At 54.6% G+C, this 22,783-nt stretch overlaps 9 protein-coding genes and 1 pseudogene across 10 annotated transcripts; 6 read left to right on the forward strand and 4 right to left on the reverse strand.

Annotated features, from left to right (window-relative positions):
• Positions 1 to 643: 643 nt before the first annotated feature.
• Positions 644 to 3,317, forward strand: M421DRAFT_168743 (NADPH-cytochrome P450 reductase). Its single transcript, XM_033587752.1, has 2 exons — positions 644 to 2,692; positions 2,744 to 3,317. Exons 1-2 carry the CDS (start codon positions 899 to 901, stop codon positions 3,038 to 3,040), a joined length of 2,091 nt encoding a protein of 696 aa, XP_033448394.1. The 5' UTR covers positions 644 to 898; the 3' UTR covers positions 3,041 to 3,317.
• Positions 3,318 to 6,460: 3,143 nt separating this feature from the next.
• Positions 6,461 to 8,315, forward strand: M421DRAFT_64186 (uncharacterized protein; the record flags this gene model as incomplete). Its single annotated transcript, XM_033596128.1, has 4 exons — positions 6,461 to 7,413; positions 7,461 to 7,551; positions 7,601 to 7,690; positions 7,743 to 8,315. 4 exons carry the CDS (start codon positions 6,461 to 6,463, stop codon positions 8,313 to 8,315), a joined length of 1,707 nt encoding a protein of 568 aa, XP_033448395.1.
• A 679-nt stretch (positions 8,316 to 8,994) lies between these two features.
• Positions 8,995 to 10,355, reverse strand: M421DRAFT_64374 (RIO1-domain-containing protein; the record flags this gene model as incomplete). Its single annotated transcript, XM_033596149.1, has 2 exons — positions 8,995 to 10,239; positions 10,293 to 10,355. 2 exons carry the CDS (start codon positions 10,353 to 10,355, stop codon positions 8,995 to 8,997), a joined length of 1,308 nt encoding a protein of 435 aa, XP_033448396.1.
• A 243-nt stretch (positions 10,356 to 10,598) lies between these two features.
• M421DRAFT_421327 (26S proteasome regulatory complex, non-ATPase subcomplex, Rpn1 subunit) lies at positions 10,599 to 13,863 on the forward strand. Its single transcript, XM_033592792.1, has 6 exons — positions 10,599 to 10,845; positions 10,913 to 10,977; positions 11,039 to 11,203; positions 11,253 to 11,602; positions 11,649 to 13,608; positions 13,658 to 13,863. Exons 1-6 carry the CDS (start codon positions 10,713 to 10,715, stop codon positions 13,676 to 13,678), a joined length of 2,694 nt encoding a protein of 897 aa, XP_033448397.1. The 5' UTR covers positions 10,599 to 10,712; the 3' UTR covers positions 13,679 to 13,863.
• Positions 13,779 to 15,078, forward strand: M421DRAFT_168841 (annotated as a pseudogene; the record flags this gene model as incomplete). Its single annotated transcript has 2 exons — positions 13,779 to 13,814; positions 13,897 to 15,078. Coding segments are annotated over 2 exons (730 nt in total), but the record flags the coding sequence as incomplete, so codon positions are not given.
• On the reverse strand, positions 15,031 to 17,240 carry M421DRAFT_421329 (hexokinase-2). Its single transcript, XM_033592793.1, has 2 exons — positions 16,386 to 17,240; positions 15,031 to 16,335 (listed from the first exon to the last, which is right to left on the reverse strand). The coding sequence occupies exons 1-2, from the start codon at positions 16,856 to 16,858 to the stop codon at positions 15,228 to 15,230; spliced, it is 1,581 nt and encodes a 526-aa protein (XP_033448398.1). The 5' UTR covers positions 16,859 to 17,240; the 3' UTR covers positions 15,031 to 15,227.
• A 234-nt stretch (positions 17,241 to 17,474) lies between these two features.
• On the forward strand, positions 17,475 to 18,354 carry M421DRAFT_63963 (uncharacterized protein; the record flags this gene model as incomplete). The annotated part of the gene is made up of 3 exons (XM_033596102.1): positions 17,475 to 17,695; positions 17,749 to 17,850; positions 17,907 to 18,354. 3 exons carry the CDS (start codon positions 17,475 to 17,477, stop codon positions 18,352 to 18,354), a joined length of 771 nt encoding a protein of 256 aa, XP_033448399.1.
• A 467-nt stretch (positions 18,355 to 18,821) lies between these two features.
• On the forward strand, positions 18,822 to 20,861 carry M421DRAFT_5793 (glycoside hydrolase family 2 protein; the record flags this gene model as incomplete). Its single annotated transcript, XM_033595549.1, has 1 exon — positions 18,822 to 20,861. One exon carries the CDS (start codon positions 18,822 to 18,824, stop codon positions 20,859 to 20,861), a length of 2,040 nt encoding a protein of 679 aa, XP_033448400.1.
• Positions 20,862 to 20,890: 29 nt separating this feature from the next.
• M421DRAFT_64276 (Isochorismatase hydrolase) lies at positions 20,891 to 21,466 on the reverse strand (the record flags this gene model as incomplete). The annotated part of the gene is made up of 1 exon (XM_033596138.1): positions 20,891 to 21,466. One exon carries the CDS (start codon positions 21,464 to 21,466, stop codon positions 20,891 to 20,893), a length of 576 nt encoding a protein of 191 aa, XP_033448401.1.
• Positions 21,467 to 22,027: 561 nt separating this feature from the next.
• M421DRAFT_392879 (uncharacterized protein) lies at positions 22,028 to 22,644 on the reverse strand (the record flags this gene model as incomplete). Its single annotated transcript, XM_033590033.1, has 1 exon — positions 22,028 to 22,644. A coding segment is annotated over one exon (471 nt), but the record flags the coding sequence as incomplete, so codon positions are not given.
• Between the last annotated feature and the right edge of the window lie 139 nt (positions 22,645 to 22,783).

Here is a 22,783-nt window from a genome sequence, read left to right on the forward strand (position 1 = left end):
ATTCTAGTTTGTCCTTGCGAGTTGGCATCATTTCTGGAGCCGTTTCAAGTATAGAAAGGGTCTCTTGAGCCGAAGCACCCGGCAGCCACATTGCATACCGTAGCATCGCTTGAACTGTGTTGAGGTCAGGTGAGCCCTGCCCTGACTCGTTCGCCGTCAACACCACGAGGCGTACATATGCCGTGCCAAACTCGTGCTGACCAGATGGGTGAGGTCAGCACTGGCTCGCCAACAATAGCCCGCTATCAGCTTTGAAAAGCGATATCCCGTTGCGACGTGGTCACTACTTCGTATTGGCCGTGTCTGGTCCGTCGGTGTGGACGTACGAAGAACACCCTCCGACTCTCCGCAAATCCGCGATGCTCGAGAAAAGTCTTCCGGCACCATAAATCGCCCGGCTCCTGCCTTTAGTGCAAGAACAATTCCTCTTCAGCACCGGCAACACAGTAACCGGCCGCCGCCTTCGCACATTCGCGCAAATAAACTTACCCCGCGAAGCGCGGAAGATTGGTGAGTTTTTATCTAAAAGCTGGGCGGAAAGGCAGCCATCCTCGGAAATCGGAATTGTTGCGTCTGCTGGCGTTGACCGAGCCACCACCGAGCTCCCGGCATTTTAAGTCTACCGCAGCCGTGACGGCATTGACTTTTGGCCACATTGTCACGCTTAAAGACTGCAGCGCATACATAATACTTTACAAGCCTTCCCTGCGCCCGTCATATCTGACCACGCTCTAAGTGTCAAACTAGCCGATCCTACCCCTACCGATAACGCAGCCGACGCCGGTACAAATACTCTTACACTTTTCCTTTTATAGCGAGAGCGACTCGTGTCCAGATCGCAGCGCGTCTCTGTGTCTGCTCCAACGTTTGAACCCCTCCACCACTGCTCTCGAGCACCATGGCGCAACTCGACACGCTCGACATTGTCGTGCTGGCAGCACTGCTGCTCGGCACCGTCGCCTACTTTACCAAAGGGACCTACTGGGCTGTCTCCGCCGACCCCTACGGCAGTTCGCTGGCGGGCGCCAATGGCGCTGCAAAGGGGGACAAGTCTCGCAATATCATCGAGAAGTTGGACGAGTCAGACAAGAACTGCGTCGTCTTCTACGGTAGCCAGACTGGTACCGCCGAGGACTACGCATCCCGTCTTGCCAAAGAGGGGCACTCCCGCTTCGGTCTCCAGACAATGGTAGCAGACTTAGAAGAATACGACTTCGACAACCTGGACACTTTCCCTGACGACAAGCTCGCTGTCTTCGTCCTTGCCACCTATGGCGAGGGCGAGCCCACGGACAATGCTGTCGAGTTCTACGAGTTCATCGGCTCTGAAGACATCAGCTTCAGCGAGGGCGGCGGTGCTGATGATAAGCCTCTGGCTAAGCTGAAGTATGTCGCTTTTGGTCTTGGAAACAACACATATGAGCACTACAACTCAATGGTCCGCAACGTCGACAAGTACCTCACCAAGCTTGGCGCGACTCGCTTTGGCGCTGCTGGCGAGGGTGACGATGGTGCTGGTACAATGGAAGAGGATTTCCTCGCGTGGAAGGAGCCTATGTGGGCTGCCGTCGCCGAGAAGATGGGCCTCGAGGAGCGCGAAGCCGCCTACCATCCTGTCTTTGAGGTCATTGAGAGGGATGATCTCTCACCCGAGGACGACACCGTCTATCTCGGCGAGCCCAACAAAAACCACCTCGAGGGCAAGCAGACGGGCCCATTCAATGCCAACAACCCGTTCATCGCCCCCATTGTCGAGTCCTCTGAGATCTTTACCGCGAAAGACCGAAACTGCCTACACATGGAGATCAGCATTGCCGGCTCCAACCTGTCGTACACCACCGGTGACCACATTGCGGTCTGGCCTAACAACTCTGGCAAGGAAGTCGACCGTATTTTCAAGGTCCTCGGCAAGGAGCACAAGCGTCATACTGTCATTGCGGTCAAGGGTCTCGACTCTACCGCGAAGGTACCCTTCCCATCGCCTACCACTTACGATGCCGTTGCCCGCTTTCACATCGAGATTGGTGCGGCTGTCTCTCGTCAACTCGTTTCCGGTCTCGCTCAGTTCGCCCCCAACGATGACATCAAGGCCGAAATGACCAAGCTCGGTAGCGACAAGGACTACTTCAAACAGAAGGTCACCAACCGTCATCTGAACTTGGCTCAATTGCTCGAAATTGAAGGCAAGGGCCAGGTGTGGACCAAGATCCCCTTCTCCTTCCTTATTGAAGGCCTTGTTAAGCTTCAGCCCCGTTACTACTCCATATCGTCTTCCTCACTGGTACAGAAGGACAAGATCTCAATCACAGCAGTCGTCGAGTCAGTCCAGAAGGCCGACTCGCCGCATGTTCTGAAGGGCGTCACTACAAATTACCTGTTGGCTCTCAAGCAGAAGCAACACGGCGACCCTTCGCCAGATCCGCATGGCTTGAACTATGCAATCACTGGTCCTCGCAACAAGTACGACGGCATCCATGTGCCCGTCCACGTACGTCACTCAAACTTCAAGCTCCCTTCAGACCCCTCAAAGCCCATCATTATGGTTGGTCCCGGTACCGGAGTTGCTCCTTTCCGTGGTTTCGTCCAGGAGAGGGCTGCGCAAGCCAAGGCTGGCCAGAAAGTTGGCAAGACCGTGCTATTCTTTGGTTGCAGAAAGAGATCGGAGGACTTCTTGTACGAGAAAGAGTGGGAGGTAAGTCATAGGCTTTGTCGATCTGTGAAGCTACTCTAACACATATCACAGCAATACAAGGAAGCCCTTGGCGACAACTTTGACCTCCACACCGCGTTCTCACGAGACGGCCCCAAGAAGGTCTACGTTCAGCATCATATAGAGGAGCACGGTGAGGAGATCAACAAGTTACTGGAGCAGAAGGCATACTTCTACGTCTGCGGTGACGCCGCGTACATGGCTCGCGAGGTCAACCAGCTCCTCGGTAAGATTATTGCCAAGTATAGAAACGTGTCCGAGAAAAAGGGTGAGGAGATTGTCAAGGCCATGAGAGCATCGAATCAGTACCAAGAGGATGTCTGGTCGTGATCCACTCATAGTGCATAGCGAAGCATTTCCATGGTTAGATTGGAGCGATCGGCGTTGGGCATGTGTATGTTGGGCTGCGCAATTGCGCACTGAGCCACCACTGGGTTCGACTTTGGCTATGTAGCATAGCGGTCTGTCAGTACTACACTCTGCACCTAGATTTGAATTGTAGATAGCGTAGAGCTTGGTTGAATCATATGGCAATGATTTAAGTCTGGTTCGGAACGCCTGCTTGTGACGCTGTGAGCCCTGTAATGCTAGTTGAGACTGCCCCAACCAAACTTGGGTTGGCCAGCTCCGGGTGCGGCAGAACCCGGCTTGCACAGCAACTCCATCCCTATCCAACCTCATTCAACATACCTCCACTTGCGCATGCCAGAACTTCACAGAGACCCAGCCTCTCCGTCAATATTGGAAGGAAATGACGAACTTGGACAAGTTCTACGCCATCATGGATCATCCAGGCATAGCTTTGCGGTACCGGAACTTTGCCGTGCGCCAGTGTCGTGTACCACCGTGCGTGTCTGCCTCCCTGTAGACGAGCCACTCTCAACGAAATCTGCCATGGCCCATAACATCAGCAGCGTATACCCGAGAAATCCTCTAGTCGTGGCCTCCTCCAACAAGGAGCCTTGAATGGCCAGACAGCTTCATCCTACCAGATCTTCCTTCGGTGATGCAAATCTCTGGGATTCTTCCGCGCCTTCGAAGCATGGACCAGCAATGATTCTCGAGAACCCCGTGAACCCTGACGAGACTGATGCAGCGCAATTTGGCGCTTTGTGCCACCTCAGGCATGCAAGCCAAATAGAATCTGAGGAGCATCACCCTTCCTGTCACCCTAGACGGTAGCGAGTCGATCCGGAATCCAGGTTTCAGGTCGAACTGAGTAACATCAACAGAGTCGCAACGAAGCAACGAGGAGTGGCGTGAACAAAAGCAGAAGAAGGTTGATTGATGTGAACACAAGAAGAAGCATTGCAGTGAATGACGGCGCACGATATGCATGACATCCGAAGGCTCAGAGCTCGGCACGTATGCGACGACTCCTCAGCCGGTACTGTACTCTCAAGCCACACATAATATGCGCCTCTCGACACGTCCACCCAAACGACTAGCCCTTGCTATTACAACCGTCTTGCTTCGTGGCAAGCCGCATTCCAAGCATGCAGTCACTGTTTCAGCAACCCTGCTTGCGAACGAACAGTCGGATAGCTACTTGAAAGGACATGCAACACGGTAATCAATGCTCTTGCGCCCACGCAGCACGCGAACAGGCGTAAGCACCTCCATCGAGCGAGCGCTGTGACACATCTGCTCACATTGTGCTCCCAATTGACCGTTTGCAGAGCGCTCGATGGGGACATGAACACGCAAGGTTAGTCACCTCTCCCAAAGCTTTTCTTGTACTTCAATTTCTCCTCACTTACCAAGGACTCCTCGCAATCCCAGCTCCTACTATCTGCGCGATCTGCTCGATACTCAGCGTCTTCTGATTCGACCAGTGGTGGCGTTGTCTCTGTCAGAAGCGCTTGATGATGAGTCGTCGTCTGGCTGCGAACGATGCCCTTGCAGCTCGGCTGCCGTTGACGGCACCGCGGAGCTTTTCCTGTCAGCTAATACTGCATCGAGGCACGCGGGTCGGGGCCGCGGGAGGCTCTGCATCGTCACCCAAAAGGCGTTGGCCTGAACGTTGTGGTGATCTCGACTCCAGAGCGCAGGCAAGTAAACGCAGCTAGTAACCGCTGCGACTAGCTGCACCGCGCCCGCTCGCAGCGGAAGTTACAAGTGTGCTGCGGACGAGTTCAAATCCAAGACGGTTTCCAACCCTTTGTGGGCAGCAGCCGGCTGATAGGTTGTTATAAGTGAGGTACCTTGTGTCGTGTCACTATACTAACATGCTGCAAGCTAATCTCAATGTCAAACAGAGCGACGCACCTGGTCGGGCCTGCGGACAATTTTACGAACACCCGGGAGCCGACTGCAGTGCGGAGGTAAAAAAGTGACAGGGCGAATCCTCGCAGTTCCTCAGCCCGCGATCTGACCCACCCCATAGATCATCTCCCAAAGGCACCTCTGCTCGCGCGCGATGCATTACCTGAGTGAGCGTCATCAACGAGATGGTTCTCCTAGACACTGTCGCTCCTTCAGCCCTACTGCAAGGGCGCTGGGGGCTGCATTAGCTTCGCCGTTGCGGAGAGCGGCCTGCTAGATAGAGAAGCGCGAGTGCGAATTGGGATGCCTCGTCGTCTGAAGACTGCTACACACTCGTCTCAGAAGGGCATGGCCGCCAGCTGCGGAAGCGGGCAAGGTGCACGACTTGATGTGACCTCGCGTCGCCTGCACTCAGGTGCAGCTCTGTAGAGCCATATCCCTGGCTTGTACATATCAGCGATATACCTTCTGGCTTCAACTGGTCTTATTAAAGCGGTGCACTCCCACCGCAGCTAACGGCAGTACACGTTCTGCAAATTCGTCCGCAAACTCGGACTCGACATCACTATTTGAACAGCTCTTTCCCAACATCACTAGAGACCCACCGCGCGCCAAATACGAGGCGAGAAAGGGAAGACGCTCGACCCTCAACCTGCAACTGCTGCTGCTTTCGTTTGTACTGTTACCTGTTTGCTCCTATCACAGCGTCTACCATCGTAAGGTTAGTGCTTTCCGTCCCATCTACCTGGTCCTTGGCGACTTCCCGGGGTGGAAGGAAGGCGAGGCTGCTGCTCTGTATACGCGCGCCGCCGTTGCAACTCCCCTCTTCCACCAAGACACCACGACAGCTCTTTCCCTCTGCGCGACGCCGAGCCCGCCACTGTCGAGCACCTTTTCTTCTCGAGATCCCTCGCCACCTTTCGTCTCTTCTTCTCTTCACTCATTCTGCACCACTTCTTCCTCACCAATACGCTTCAGTGGCCACATTCTTTGTAGCTTTTCGCAGGTGAGGCTTCATCACCGCCTCATACATCACCTGTTCACGTACTGACGCCATCAACAGCTTTGGAGTCACTACTCGTCCCGCACATTGCAAAAGTTTGACATTTACGACTCGGTATGTTGCCTTCACTTCCATCCCATTTCTACCCTTCACCTCACGCCAGCCCGTACCCGACTCTCTGACCCACCATCTCTATTCGCTTTCGACGGGTGGCTGGGATTCACCATCACCGCTCACCAACCTCTGTCATGGCTGCTCCTCGGAACTTTATATGACTAACCTTGCCCCAGAGCAACGTTCTTCCGTACATCTCAGCAGTCCCGCCCGCTCTCTCCTTCTTGATACCTCTTGTCGCTGCATAGCAGGGCTCGCATCTTTCGATCACTCTACTCCTGATTGCAGCACCCATCGACGCCTGTCCCTAGTCGTCCAGCTCGCCTACTGCCACCTTGTCGGTCACTTCGCTCCTTCCAGTCTTCATCATGACTACCAACGCTCGCCAGAACGGCTATGCCGCACCTGCGGGTAGCTACAAGGGTCAGCACATGCTCAACGCATACAACGGCCAAGGTCATGGAGCACAGTACCTTCCTCGAGGTCTGCCCATGTCTCCCAATGGCGATGCTGGTTTGCAAGGTCTGACGAATACCATGGCAGCGCTCAACATGCATGCCTCATATGGCTCGTCCGCCAACCACAAGTCTGCTGGGTCTGGTATGTCCGGTAACTCTTCTGACTATGGTAACCTACCCATACCACAAGGTCAAGGTCTCTGGATACCCAACCAGCACGCTCTCGGCTCCATGTACCAGGTGCTTCCAGGTGGGCAGCAGGGACACTCTCCAGGCATGTACAACCACAACGCTTCGTTCGACCCACAGGCCGCATATCAATACAGTCAAGCTGTCGTTGGCCATAGCCCCATGGCACCTGGCTGGGCTTCTCGCATGTCGTCTGGTGACATGCCTTCCCTCATGACGCCGCGACGAGACTCCATGTCCTCCAACGAGAACGACATCCCTGGCACACCCTTCGGCAGTGGTGGCATGTACCGGTACGGTACTGGCGCTACCATCATGGATCGCTCTCCCAGCGCCGTCTACACGAACAGCGCGACTCCTTCTCCGTCGCAGCTGGCACACCCCTATCAGCTGATGGCTCCCGTCCAGAAGCAGCAGGCCATGCCCACTCTACCACCTCATCTGCTCGCTCTGGTGCACCAAGAGCCACCCATTCCTCGCGCAATCCCAGCTCCCAGCTCTCCTCACAAGCCACTCGATCGTAGCCTGGAGAACAAGACTGGCGAGACGAACGTCTACATCCGCGGCCTCCTGCCAGAGACGACCGATGAGATGCTGCACGCCTGGGGCAAGCGCTTTGGCGATATCCAGAGCTCGAAGTCGATCATCGATCTCAAGTCGAATCTCTGCAAAGGGTAAGCGCTCTGTCCACACCACTGAGCTGCACTGACACAATCAACAGCTTTGGATTCATCAAGTATCACAACTTCGAGGATGCTGAAGACTGCATTCGTGGTTTTCACTACCTAGGCTACGAAGTCAGCTTCGCCCGAGTAAGATATTCTCTTCCTAACGTTGCTGAACCCTCGCTGACAACCTCAGGAATCATTCTACTCCAAGCTCAAGAAGTTCTCTGATGACGGTAATACCAACCTTTACGTATCCAACATTCCCAAGAATATGAACGAGCATGTATGTCACCATTGCCTCCTTGCACTGGGAAAAATGACTGATCTGATCTCAGGAACTCGCATCTATCTTCGCGCCACACAAGGTCTGCTCGAGCAGGATCCTTCGTGATCCCGAAGGCAATGGTCGCGGTGTTGGCTTTGCCCGTTTCGAGACTCGCGACATCTGTGACGAGGTCATCAAGAAGTTCAACAACACCCCTGTGTCTAAGCCTAATTGCGAGGAGCACCTCATTCAGATCCGCTTCTCGGATACGCACGAGCAGAAGACGCTCAAGCAACAGACAGCAGCCGGTCGTGTCTTCCGTGCCGCTGAGTATGAGGTCGGTGTTGCCCAGGCTAGGGCGTTGGGTACACCTGACCGCTACGACACTGTCTCCCCAGTCTCTCACAGTGCCGGAAGCGAGTTCGAGATGTTCATGCAGCGCGGTACTTACCGTCAGCCATGGGCACCAGCCATCCCTTCGACGCTTGGTACGTCTCGCCCGGCGATGTACCAGATGGCACAGCCAGGCGCTGTCGATTGTGACGAGGGCGTTTCTGAGCACGGCGTCGACACCAAGACCAACCCTGCCACACCCGTCAAGGCCGATAACAAGGTCGAATTGCCTGCTCGCTGCGACGAGTGAAAACCCGCACATAGCAACGCTGCTCCAACTTGTCGTCGCCTTACCTTCGTGTACGCAATTCTTATCACGATTGCTCCGTCAGCATCCACCAGCCGCATCACTCGTGGAGCACGACGTTAATTATCTCAAACGCCATGGCACGATACCCCGGACAGCGATCGTACCTTGGCCATTTCTTTCTGTCGCTCGCTTCGGCCATGCTCTTCAGGACATCGGCGCTAATACTCCTCTTGGCCCTCGGCTTCCTGAACATATCCTTCTCATACTTCGTCCCGCACTTCGTTCGGACCATTTGTGCGGCTAATGTCTTTATCTTAGAAGTATCTGTTAGCACGTGAGTTGGGTGGCCAACCAAAAGATCTTCATGGGTTATGCATTGTAGATTTTCTCATCGATGGTGGAACAGGATCAGACATGGAAGTAGCCAGACTGTATCGTCGGATCTGTGGTAGTCTCGATAGTTCGTCGCATAATTGATCTTCTCTTAACTTCATGCTTTGTCCCCGCGGTGTGCACGAGGCCAAAATCGTGATGTTGTCACTAAAGGGCAAAGAGCATTTCGTTCATGCACGCGTACGATCGCGAAGATGGTCTATTCATGTCTATGGTCATCAAACTTTTGTGACCTCAAAGGTCTGGGTATCGCTGGAGAAGGGATGCTGAACGATGACTTGAAGTTCTATATGGCCCACCCGGCCTTCTTCTTTGCAGCTTTGGTAGTCATAGTCGACTGCGGGCGTGGCTTACACTCGCTCAGATCCGGCAGGGGATCGTTGTCTCGAACGTCGAGCAGTGTCATCTGCGATGCAAGAGTGCTAGGCTTTTGGATTTCTGACGGTGTGTCCTCTGCAGTAGGCACACTCTCTTTGACGTCGTCACCTTCCAGAGAGACGCCGCCAGCCTCCTCTCCGCTGTCCAGGTCTGCTGCTTCTTCGTCCTCGACGTCATCATTATCCTCGCAATCCACGTCAGCACCTCCAGCATCGCCGTCGATACCGTGCTCCTTCATGTACACGTCCAACTCCTTGGCCATCTTCTTGCTAAACCCTGAAGCCTCCACCTCGACATCTAGCCTCTTGACCAGATTTTGGATGGCGTCTTTGAAGAACGGCCCTGGCTCGTCGCTCGTGAAGCCAAAGCGGCGGTCGAAGAAGCGCTTGATGCATGCCACATCGCGGTCGAAGTAGAACTCGGCGTTCGCATGGTCGATTGACACCATCTGCGGGAAATCGATGATCGTGGGAATGAGCTGTACGCGCTCCCCATCCTCGTCGAATTTCTCTTCGATCAGGATGTTGAACTCGTTGAAGTCGCCGTGAATCAATCCGTGCTGTGCAAACCGCACGATGAAGTCGAGTAACTCGCTGTACAGCGTCGCGGGATCGCCGACTTTCGAAATCGTGCGCATGGGAAACGCATCGATCAGCCCCATGATCACGGTGTGCCGGTTCTGTCCCACGGGCTCGGGCACAGGGAACCCCTCGCGCCGCAGCGCTTTCATGAACTCGAACTCCTTGATCGCCGCCAGCCGACTCATGTACATCCAGCTCCCGCCCTGGCGATTGCGCAGGTAATCGCGGTTCGCCTTGACGGTGCGGAACGATATGCGGCCCAGACGGTGGATCTTGAGGACCAGCTGCCGCCCTTCTGCGTTCGCGCAGACGAAGATGTCGCTCTCCTTGCCGACGCCGATTTGGTTTCCGACACTGAAGACTGTCGAGGACTTCGTGTGTGTGTGCAGCGCCAGGTAGTCCAGGCCGCCGTAGGTCAGCCGGTAGCCGTCATATTTTGCGTTTTTGGTTTTGGCGATGAGTCCGATTTTTGCAAGGTTCGAGATGGACTTGTGCACGCCTATGCCGGACCCGGAGATCGAGGAGATCAGCGACGTGGGTACGACTTCGTGGTTGCGCGTGCCCATTTCTGTCTGGTCTATGTCAGCGTTAGTCCTGAGTGCGTTGCGGCAGTGGATGCGCGTACCGCTGTAAGGACGCGCCAGTCCTCCGGGGTGAGGTAGCGGATGTTCTTGACGTTCAGCTTCATTCTGGCGGTGCTTTGAACGTGGTCCGGGTATGTGGCGATGGTGAAAGCGACGTCACGGCTTTCGGTGCGGGAGCATTGAACTTTTTGGTGGGCATGGCGGGACACTTTTGGTGGAGGGTTCTCGGCGCTGTCGTCCGCCAAGCACCGACCTACGTCGAAGAGAGCTCCATAACAATCCATCCAGCGCATTACCGCACATCCCCCACCACATAGTCGTGTCTTCTCCCCGTCTCCTTTCTATCACCTTGCTCTAGAACACCGCCTGGACGGATTATACCGCGACCGCTCCTTCCTGAACCGCAGTACACGTATTCCATACACTTCGCCGCCTGCACTAGCTGCCGTTTCATAATCATCATGGCGAGGGACGACGAGAAGAAGCCCACGGCCGCCGAGAAGGGCAAGGGCAAGGCAGCCAACGGTGATGCAGAGAAGAAGAAGGAGGACACAAAGGCAGATGGCAAGGACAAGAAAGTCGAGACAACCGGCGGTACGTCTTGCCTGCAGGACCGCCGCGGCGGCGTGATGCTGTGGACATGTACTGATGGCGAACGCAGAGGAGCTCAGCGAGGAAGACCAGCAGCTGAAGAGCGAACTGGACATGTTGGTAGAGCGGATACTGGTATGTCGCCGCCACTCTCACGTGCTGTGTGTCCCCACAGTTTGCGCTGACCATTGTCCAGGAGTCCGACACCAGCCTCTACAAGCCTGCCCTCGATCAGATCAAGGAGTTTATCAAGACATCGACGAGCTCCATGACAGCAGTGCCTAAGCCGCTCAAGTTCCTGCGACCCCACTACGAGAGCCTCGAGAAGCAGTATGCATCATGGCCCGAGGGCGAGAACAAGGTACGAGGATCGCTCCCGAGGAACCTAGATGATATACTGACGGCAACAGCAATCGTTTGCCGATATGCTTTCAGTCCTCGGAATGACGTACTCGGACGAAGAGCGCCTCGACTGCTTGAAGTACCGCCTGCAAGCGCCATCCACAGATCTCGGCTCCTGGGGCCACGAGTACATGCGCCACCTCGCGCTCGAGATTGGCAGAGAGTTTCAGAATCGCCTGAACGACGACAAACCGACAGACGATGTTACCGACCTCGGCGGAGGCCTGGTCCCCTTCTTCCTGAAGCACAACGCTGAGGCTGATGCGGTGGACATGCTCTCTGAGCTGGAGATGATCGACCAGGTCGAGCAGCACATTGACGAGAACACATACGCGCGAGTCTGCTTGTACATGGTTGGGTAAGTGGATTTTTCTTCCCGCGTGAGCTTCAACTGATTGCAGCAGTATCGTCCCCCTGCTCACATACCCCGACAATGACAAGTTCCTCCGCACCGCATACCAGATCTACCGCAAATACAACCAGTTCACACAGGCTGTGGCTTTGGCGATACGCCTGAATGACAGGGACCTGATCGAGGAGGCATTCAACTCGACGAAGGACAAGTCTATCCGCAGACAGATGGCATTCCTCATTGCGCGACAGCGCATCTGGTTTGATGTGTCAGATGACGATGATGCGGAGCTTCAGGAGTGCTTGAACAACTCCAGGTTACCAGACCATTTCAAGGCGCTGGGCAAGGAGCTCAACATCCTCGACCCCAAGACTCCGGACGACATCTACAAGACACATCTTGAGAGCAGCCGGACAGCGGGCCTGACCAACACCGACTCGGCGAGACACAACCTTGCATCGGCATTCGTGAACGCATTCGTCAACACCGGTTACGGGAACGACAAACTCATGCTCAACTCGGATAGCAAGAGCAGCTGGGTCTGGAAGACAAAGGAGGAGGGCATGCTCTCAACAACAGCGTCTCTGGGGATGTTGATGCTCTGGGACGTTGAGACTGGTTTGGATAAGATCGACCCGTATACAAACGTCGACGACGATATGGTCAAGGCTGGTGCTATGCTCGCCACCGGTATCTTCAACTCGGGTGTGCGCATGGACTCTGACCCCGCGCTTGCTCTGTTGGGTGATGAGGACAATCTGGCGCACAAGAACAAGAACATCCGTCTTGCCTCAATTATGGGTCTCGGTCTTGCATACGCAGGCTCGAACAAGGAGGAGCTCCTCGAGCTTCTTCTACCTATTGTCAGCGACACAAGCCTAGATATGCAGCTCTCGGCGATGGCAGCATTGTCGCTTGGTCTAATCTTCGTCGGTTCTGCAAATGGCGAGGTCACAGATGCGTTGATGAACACACTCCTGGACGAGGACCGATCGAGCCAGCTCAAGGACAGGTGGACGCGATTCATGTCTTTGGGCCTTGCGCTTCTCTTCTTCGGTCAGCAAGAGGAAGTCGATGTCATCCTGGAGACCCTGAAGGCGCTCGACCACCCTATGGCAAAGTCAGCCTCCGTTTTGACCGAGGTCTGCGCGTGGGCGGGTACCGGTGCAGTCCTGAAGATCCAACAGTTACTTCACATTTGCAACGAGCACATCGAGGACGACAGCGAAGAAAAGAAGGGCGATGAGCTGCTCCAGTCGTATGCCGTCATCGGTCTGTCTCTGGTGGCAATGGGAGAGGACGTTGGCCAGGAGATGATCCTCCGCACATTGGGCCACTTGATGCACTACGGCGAGGCCAACATCCGCAAGGCTGTACCTCTTGCTCTAGGTCTCATCAGCCCTAGCAATCCTCAGATGAAGATCTACGACACACTATCACGATACTCCCACGACAACGACAACGATGTCGCAATCAACGCCATCTTCGCCATGGGTCTTTGCGGTGCTGGTACCAACAACGCTCGTCTTGCACAGCTTCTGCGACAACTGGCGAGCTACTACCATCGCGACCCCAACGCACTATTCATGGTCCGCATTGCGCAAGGTCTCCTGCACATGGGCAAGGGCACACTCTCGGCCAATCCCTTCCACACTGACCGCCAGGTGTTGTCGCGTGTCGCAGCCTCAGGTCTGCTGACTGTCCTTGTCTCGCTCATCGATGCCAAGTCGTTCATCGTCGGCGACTCGCATTTCCTCCTCTACTACCTCGCGACAGCCATCTCGCCACGTTTCCTCATCACACTCGACGAAGAGCTCAAGCCGCTCACAGTCAACGTACGTGTTGGTCAGGCCGTCGATATCGTTGGGCAAGCTGGCCGACCGAAGACCATCACTGGCTGGCAGACACAGAGCACTCCTGTGTTGCTGGCTCACGGTGAGAGGGCAGAGCTGGAGGACGAGAAGTACCTCGCTCTGACGAACGTGTTGGAGGGTGTGGTCATCTTGCGAAAGGTACGTCTAAACGTCACTCATACTTAGATTCCATGCTGACATACCACAGAACCCCGAGTGGGAAGAGTAAGCGGAGATCAGCGAGGAGGCATCGTGGTAATCAACAGCCGGCATGATAGGATCTGCATCAGCTTTTGGGCATACTGATAGACTACGGACACTGCCTGATCTCGGCTTCGCAAGGTGGAGGTCGGAGGTACACCGCTGTACGTATAGATATGCAGGCGACGACTTGAAATGAAAGCATTTATACAATTCACGTTTTCTAACAAAATCATCTCTCCCTAGGTTGAAAGCAACGATTTCGACGTTACAGCCCTTCTCTGTGTCTAATGTGTATAGTCCGCCTGGTTTAGACATTTCTTGTCTGCCTCAATGTCTTCTCATCTTCCGCCCACTCCAGGCCTTCACTTGCCAGCAAAACCCGCTCGCATGTCTCCCACTGTTGGCCAAGCTCTTCATCGACCTCCTCGTCCTGTTCCGCGGAGACCAGCCGTGGACGCTCAACCCCCTCTTTCACGCTCTGCACAACGCTCTCTTTAATCCTCCTCCGTTCTGGCAGAACAGTCGCCAACCTGCCCATCTTCAACACTCCCACTCTCTCCTCCGCGGTACCCGGACCGCTCCCCGTCCGCACAAACCCTGCGCTCCTAACATCGCGCGTGCGTACCGTCACCGTCTCTCTCGTCCACGCCTCGTCCGGGACTGTGCGCTGCGCATCCTCGCTCCCATTACGCACGCGCCGCCGCTCTGCCCTCCGCGACTGCTGCCAGAGCGTCTCGTCAGTGGCTTTCTGAAGCGCCAGCCCCGCGCGGTTCGGCAGGTGCAGATCCACACCCCCGTCGTCGTCCTCGAAATTGGTATGTGGGCGGGCGTAGTACCGCAGATATCGCAGTTGCTGGGCCGTGGCGGGCGGGCCGTGGAACATCACGGGGCAAAGAGGGATGAGGTAGCAGTGCAGCTCGAGGATGGGCCCGCATGATCGTATCGAAGATCCGGCGCTGCTGCAGCAGCAGTTTGGCTGCTCGTGGTCGGGCGGAGGTTCTCGAATGGACAGCTGACCGGCGTCGATGCAGCTGTTGCTCGCGGCGCTGTTGTTGCTGCGCGATGAGGCCGTCGGGCTTGACCGTGACCATGTCGGTGATAGTCTTGCGCGGGCGGAGGGAGAATCAGAGAGGTCGACATACATGTGGCGCACCCGCCAGCCGTGGCTGTGGAAAAAGTGCGCTATGGGCCGCGAGGAAGTGGTGAATGTTGGGAGCTCGGGCTTGTAGGGGTTCCGCTTTGGCGGCGGGAGAGGGTGGATGAGTATGTACGGCATGATGTGTTGAGAGCCGGCGCGAATTCGTTGCGCGAGTCTGGAGATGCCAAGGATGGTAGTGGTGGGAATTATTGGGTGAAGAGTTGGCGGAAGACAGGTAAATATGGGTGTGTGGCTGTGGAGGACCTCTTCACTGACCGTGTGGGGATTAATTCATTGAAGGTGACGGTCGAAATTAGCATATAATTCGAGGGGCCAACATAGGCGTGGAAATCCGTTCATTGTTATCGTTCAGATCTCGAGTCTAAACTCATGTGCACATCAAGGAGAAAGTCGCCACACACTTTTCACCAGTCCTTCAAGCAATTCTGTTGCCCATGCTCGCCAGTACGCCAGCGCCGATAATTCCTCCATCCAATGCTTCCTTCAGCACGACCATCTTCAATGGGGCAGACGCAGATGCAGCGACCAGCTTGTCTATCCACGCTTGGCAGTCTGGAAGCCATTGCGGGTACTGTGAGATTGTGCCTCCAGTGTAGGCAATGACGAGCTCTTCGTAACATTCACTGTTCTTGGTTTTGATGGATTCCTTGGCGAGGTCGATGTCGCCAACGCAGTCCAGAAGGCCAATGCATGCAGCTGCTATCAGCGCTGACGAGCGTTGTTGGACAGCTCGTGCGAGGTCGCGGAGTAGTCGTACTCTTCGAGGGCTCCAGAAGCTGCCATCATCTGCTTCGTTTGTGGGGTATTGCTTGTTCAGCTGGCTTAGCAACGTTGCCTCATCTGCGTGTGCAACAACCTCGGACAAGAAGCGCGTGGGTATGGCATTCTTCTGCTGCAATTTGACAGGGATGTCTGTTATGTCATTCGCAGTCGAGGTCGCGTCGACGAAAGCCAGGCGCACGATTTCTCCTAGATAGCGGCCGGATGTCATGTACTCGAATGGCTGGAAGCCTGGTGCTTCGCTGTTTTCGTCGAGCATTCTGTCCCACTTTGTCTTGATCCCAAGATCTTCGAGTGGCTTATCTGTCCCACAGATGGTCCATTCGGTATTTATGACAACATTGTCTGTTGATGCGTGATCTTGAAGCTGACTCTGCTTCTCGGGGTGGAGATCCTCTAGCTTCATAGGTACAGTGGCGTTCGTTCCTGTGCCGACTATTAGACCTAGTGCAACGCGACTGTGCGGTGTAGCCTTTGCGGCGTACGCCAAGGAGATGAAAGTCGCCACTGTGTCGTTGGTAATCGCTGCGACTCGTATCATGGGTAGAACTGCGTGACTGTTGCCGAGACTGCCACTGCTGCTGCTGCTTGGCCCTCCTGCTGAGTTAGGGTCTGCTTCTGTGTGAGGGGCCGAGCAATGGCGTGCGTAGCCGTTCAGAAGCATCTGGCCCAGGTTCAGGTTAGTAGTGATTGCGAACCCTTTTCCCATGGGTAACAGCGTAGCTTCTGACAGCCTCGTCTGTCTACGGAAGAAGTCAGTGGTACGATTTCGAGAATTCATTAGCGTACATACGCCATAGGAAAACTGAAGGTGACACCCAGCAATATCTCTTGATCTTTTAGGATCGAGTTGCTGTTGATAGCTTCCCGGATCACCTCGGCCATACAGTCCCCTACCCACTTGAAGAGGTCCTCCGGTTGGTCCATTTTCAAGTGGTCTTCAATGGACCAGCTCTTGTCAAAGCTCCTCTTGATCGTCCTAGAAACATCATCTTGGATCCGGTGACTATCAGGGCTGGGTTTCGCTGCCTCGCCTACCAGCTCGATGAATCCAACTCGCAGGTTTGACCCTCCAACATCGATAGCGAGAAATTTCCCCTGCTCTTTTCCGGTAGGCAGGGCAGTCACAGGAGTGACGAGAAAATGCTTCGTTGAGGTCTTTGCGAGATGCTTGTACGTCTCTGAGGACCGGCGTGCAAGATCCAGGAGTTTGTCGATAGTCAGGCAGGCTGTCAGCTCATCAAGAGCATTCCGAGAGTCGACCATCGTGAGCTTGCCGTGGTGTCATGGGTGGGAGCGGGAGGAAGCGTCGGAGGCATGCAAGTGAAAGCAACTGGGCTCGCTGCCATGACTTGAGGCTCAAGCCGTGGCTCCACTGGTCCGGTCAATGTGGTGGAGATTGGAGGTGACGGCGAACTGTGCCATCGCGGAAGGGGCGGCTGCTTCAGCTCATCGGACACAACAGTACAATTCACTCCCTCGAACGAAGGTAGGGCTTGGGCACCTGCCGTCATCGGCGCTGCTGCCCTGAATTAGACCCACTTTTTCCTGACTCCACTAACAGCAACAGTCGTTCGCGCATCAACTGCGGCAGCGCGGGAAGATTAGCTGACCATAGACACAGCTTGCACAGTGCAGTCTTGTACTGCCATAATGTTTCTCTGCTACTGCTTACTTCCTCTTCACAACCTGATTGTGTTTATTTGCTGACCACGTGCTGATCACGCTATCAGTGCCTATCACGCCTGAACCGCTTTTAGCATCTCGCGGCCCAGAATCTCAGCCAGACCCCTTCGTATCGAACTACCCACCCGCTAAGCAGCCCAAAAACGGCCGGAGGCCCTGCCGCTGCAAAGGCCATAATAAAGCCATGGCATCGTCAATGTCCGAGAAGCCTATCGTGGAATTGAAGGCGCCCTTGCTTCCCCAGACGCAGGAGCAGGCGCCTGTTGACGCGACCATGCCGCGACCTCAACAGAAGCGCAGGATACACGCTGCGATGCTAGCGATTTTGTTTGCGGTGTTTTGGCTCGCCAGGACGTGGAGCTGTGAGCATGAGCATTCGGATGTGAAGGCGAGGGTACCGCTGGATGTGCACATAATGTAGGTATTGCACGAAATGGTGGAAGCTGAGCTAGGTGCTAATATATCGGCAGGTCCAAGTGCCCGGATGCTCGCGCATGCCTCCAGAAACTCGTCATGCCCACCATGGCGAACATATCAGACAAAGTCGACTTTAGACTATCCTTCATCGGCCAGTAGGTCCTCTCGGCCGGCACAAACGCCCCCATGCTTCCGTACTCACACATCTCAGACTCACAAACGAAGACGACGGCGTTCAATGCAAACACGGCCAAACCGAATGCCTCGGCAACATCGTTCTCCTTTGCGCTGCCCGCGAGTACCCCGACCCCAAGCTACACTTGGGCTTCACAAATTGTCTGATCAACGACTACCAAGAGATACCCAAGCGGCAGCTTATCGAGGACTGCGCGCTCGAACACGGCCTTGACTTCGGCTTGCTCAACGACTGCATGAGCAAGGACAATGGCGCGTATGGCATGGGCCTGCTGCGTGACAGTGTGAAGCACAGCCAGGATGTGGGCGCGGGAATTAGCTGTACAATCAGACTGGATGATCACGTTCGGTGTGTGTATGATGGTGGCGAGTGGAAGGATTGTGAAGATGGGCATAAGCCCGAAGAGTTGATCGCGGACATCGAGAGGTTGTATGATGAGGCGCAGGGATGGACTCTAGCATGAGGTCAGAGCTGAAGTTTTTTCGACTTTATGCGTGGAGATCTCGAACATTTCAGACATAGTGCAAAATTCACGATTCACGGCCATCACGGTACATGAAGACAGCCATCGAACCGTTTGACACCTCTGGACGCGCTCAATATAGCCACATCGCCGTTTTCGACGTCCATGACTTTCCTGGACGCAGCTGCCTCTGCAAAAATCCAAAGAGCATGTTGGTAAATAGTAAGCAAGAATTTGGCGGGCATTCATGAAGACGCGACTTGCGCTACTTTGGCGTGTTTTCCGACTAAGTCTTCTTTCCCCGCAATTCCACCCTTCCTGCATGTCGGAGAGGCATCTCACGTGCATCACAGTTTTAAGGGATCAACGTGCCATCTCATCGCTGTTTCCCGGAAACGCCAACATCTAACTCTCTTTGCTTTAATCCTCAAGTACTCGTTCGCCAATCTTAGACAAAAGTCCCCGCAATGAGCGACTACCCTAGGCCGGATTTTGTTCGCGACGAGCTGACTTGGAAGTCCTTGAACGGGCCATGGTCGTTCCTGTTTGATGACGATGATGTGGGTTTGATGCAGGGTTGGCACCTCGAAGGCCTCCCGGCTGAGGTCACTGTGAAGTCAAGCAACAAGGTTTCCAGCTCCAAAGCCGCCAATGACGCCTTGAGTATCACAGCCAAGATTACTGGAGGTACTCAGGGGCTTATTCAGAGCAACCAGCACAAAAGCGGCGAAGTTACAACGCACAAGAAGCGCGACATACAAGTTCCTTATGTGTTCCAGTGCCCCGCATCTGGCATCGAAGAGAAGGGCGTCCACGAGGTGTTCTGGTACGAAAGGGAGATAACCGACCCGCGGAATGAGCAGGAGAAGAAGAATGGTCGGCGCGTGCTTGTTAAGTTCGGTGCTGTAGACTATGAGGCGAGGGTATGGGTAGGCGGCCACTTTGTTGGTGGGCATCGCGGTGGACACGTGCCCTTCGACATCGATCTTACAGACGCGTTCGCGAAGGAGTCTACGCAACGACTTACGTTGCGAGTGTTCGACTCAGCTTATGACTTGACCCAACCACGAGGTAAGCAGTATTGGGGTGCACAGCCCGAGAGTATCTTCTACACGCCTAGCGGAGGCATCTGGCAGAACGTTTGGCTCGAGGTTGTTCCATCTGTGCGCATTGGAGACAGCAGCCACGGAACGTTACTGAGGAGCAATGATATCGAATCGGGAAAGCTGCATGCCAATGTTAAGATCCTTGGTAGACCAGCTGGCCACAGTTACAGCGTGGAACTCGAGGTCAGCCTTAAGGGCACACACGTCACCAGAACGGAGAAGGTCGAGCTGCCACGGGATTCTGATATCGTCTCTTCAGATCCAGACATGGTGCTATCGAAAGACGCTAAGGCTCAGCTGGGCGAAGCACTCTTGGAGTCATTCGATGATGTGCGCAATGGAGTCGTCCTCTGGTCTCCAGATGACCCTACTTTGTACGATGTGGAGATTCGCTTATACGACGGCACGTCGACTCTTGTTGACACGATCCGCACCACTACGGGAATGCGCTCGTTGTCATGGGATGACGGTTTGTTCAGGATCAACAATAAGCCACACTTCCAGGCGCTCTTCCTAGACCAGGGCTACTGGCTCGATACTTTCATGACGCCACCTTCATCCGAAGCCTTGAAGACAGATATCGAGCTAGCGCAGAAGATGGGTTTCAATGGCTGTCGTAAGCATCAGAAAGTCGAAGACCCGGTTTTCCACTACTGGGCTGATCGTCTCGGTTTCCTCGTCTGGGGTGAGATGGCGAATGCGTACGCCTTCAGCGCTGAATACGTTGAACGTTTCGATCAAGAGTGGCGCGAGGCTGTCTTGCGAGATATCAATCATCCTAGTGTTGTAGCATGGACACCGGTGAATGAGAGCTGGGCATACACCGACCTGGCAAACAGTCAGAATCAAAGAGATCATCTCAAGAGTCTCTATTATGCGACCAAGGTCCTCGATCCAACAAGGCCTATCAACGACAATTGCGGGTGGGAGCACGTGCAGACGGATCTCACTACTTTCCACGACTACTCTGACGCTGATGCTCTGACGAAGACATGCGCCAGCTTAGAAGGCATTCTTAGTCCCAAAGCAGACCGACCCATGTTCTTGTCGGCTATTGGGGGTGCTCTTGGATCAAGCCACCACGATAATGCTCCTGTTATCTGCACTGAGTTCGGTGGTATCAACATCGCAAGAGAAGCTGCCGGATCGGACAATCAGCGTGACTGGGGCTACACGACTGCAACCGACCCCAATGATTTGCTCAAACGAATCGAGAAGATGATGACAGGTATCGCGAAACCGGGTCTCATCGGCGGCTTCGTCTACACCCAGCTCACAGATATCGAGCAAGAAGTCAACGGCCTTTACACCCCCGACCGCAAGCCAAAGCTCGACGCAGACGCGGTAAGACAGATCGTGGAGGATGTCAGGGAGAACTACTACCAGATGCATACGCCTTAAATAGTCATCGTTTCTCATCCAATCCACGTCTATTTGATTTCCTCGCTCTTGACGACGGTAGCGAAGACATCTCCCAGCTCCGCAAGTGTCACCTTTGTGAGCTCTTCCCCCTTCACGCCTGGGATATCACGGTCACCAATTCCATCTTCGACGACAAGTACGTCGTATCCTCTTTGAGCTGCCTGTCTTGCTGTGGTACTGACACAGACGTGCGCCATGTATCCAGTCAGAACGATTTTCTCGATACGCCATCCCTTCAGCACCTCATCCAAATTCGTCTCAGCGAAAGATCCGGGGTGGCCTTTCCAGATTACTTCCTCGCCATCCTTGGCCTTCAGTGCGTCAAACTCATCGGCCAACGGGGTGTTCGGGGTAAAGATGGGAGCGCCCTCTGGAGTCTTGTGGAGGATATGAACGACCTTGCCGTTGGCAGCGCGGTACTTTTCAAGCAGAGAAGCGATGACTTTACCGCTAGCTTCGGCATTGGTGACTCTCAGATTGCCGGAGGCGTACTCGTTCTGAGCATCGATGATAAGGAGGGCGGAGTCGCTTGGCGAGGCGGCGGAAGGTGGGACACCGAGCAGCTGACGGAAAGACTGGGCCATGTTGATCGAGTAATCAAACGCATATGAGGTTGAACTTTTGTATGACGAGGGATCTCTCAGAGAGTTGTGCTTCAACATTGGGGGGCTCACTCCGTAATTATATAAGCCAGTGGTGCCCTTTAGGACAATACCCGAGGTACTGTGGAGCTCTGTGGTTCCGCACCCTGCTAACAAATGCTTCGAAACCTATAAGGGTATGGCCATCGATGTTGTGCGTATGGTTATCGACATCGGCGACGTGTGTACAAGCGTTGGCGCTGCAAACGATGCCCAATGAGATGCGGCCCCCTTCAACTAGACCTTCCAAGTGGGGCCCGACTAGCCCTGCTTGGAGTTAGCCCTCTCATCCCAATGAGGCAGTTTGCACCATGCACGGGCCAACTAACATAGTCAGCCAAGATGATCGGCAATGAGTAACTTGTGGGAACCATCTGCTTCTTGATATGCGTGGACACGACATATCAAGTGTAATTGTTCAGAAATCCTGAAAGTTGGAGTGTGCCATTGCAACACAGGTTGACAGCTTTGCTTGGGTAAGAGGCCGCCTTGGAACTCGGCTACAAGCGTAGCTACGCCAGGGGACAACTGTTTCACTCAAATTCTTAAACTCTTCTTCCTTCACGACCTTCTCAAGATCCGATTCAAGCCCATTGAAGTGCTGCCAGGACTCGTAGTGGACAAGAGCCAACACCTCCGTGCCAATCTTCCTAAATCCCCACCAAATCGACCGCAGACTTGTTATCCATGACAATCTGTACAGGGCCTGCAGACAAGGGCACACGAGCATCTCCAAGATGGATCACGGCAACCTTGACGTGCCATTTCCTGCCAATCTCGACCAGCTCATCGAGGTAAATGGTTTCGCCAGAGATCCAGATAGCGTTGGGTGGGCCGGAAGAGTGGAATCCAAATGACTCTGTCTCGAGAACGAGGCCAGTCACTTCTCCGCCAAGAATCTGCTGACAGGGAGTGCCAGTGATCTTGAACCTCGTACCATCAATACATGCCTCCGTGGTGGCCCATGGCTTGAGGGCAAGAACACCGGGTCGAGGTGCGAGATTCCTTGCACCGTCTGAAGTCGTGAAGGCTTTGCGACCATCTAGGAGCTCGCAGTCCTCTGGATTGAGATTGTCGATGTGATCCTCGTGGCTCAAGAGGACGGTATCGATTGGGGGCAGCTATTACAGCTGCAATGCGGGCCCGTCAACGGAAATTAAGTGAAGTTCTGGTGGAGGTCCGTCTAGTTGATATTTAATTTCGTCTGGCAATTTGTCTAACATCCGGGTGTCAGTGTACTGGGAGGGCGGACCGAATACT

The sequence above is a fragment of the Didymella exigua genome (genome assembly GCF_010094145.1).
Source record: "Didymella exigua CBS 183.55 unplaced genomic scaffold M421scaffold_15, whole genome shotgun sequence".
NCBI lineage: Eukaryota > Fungi > Ascomycota > Dothideomycetes > Pleosporales > Didymellaceae > Didymella > Didymella exigua.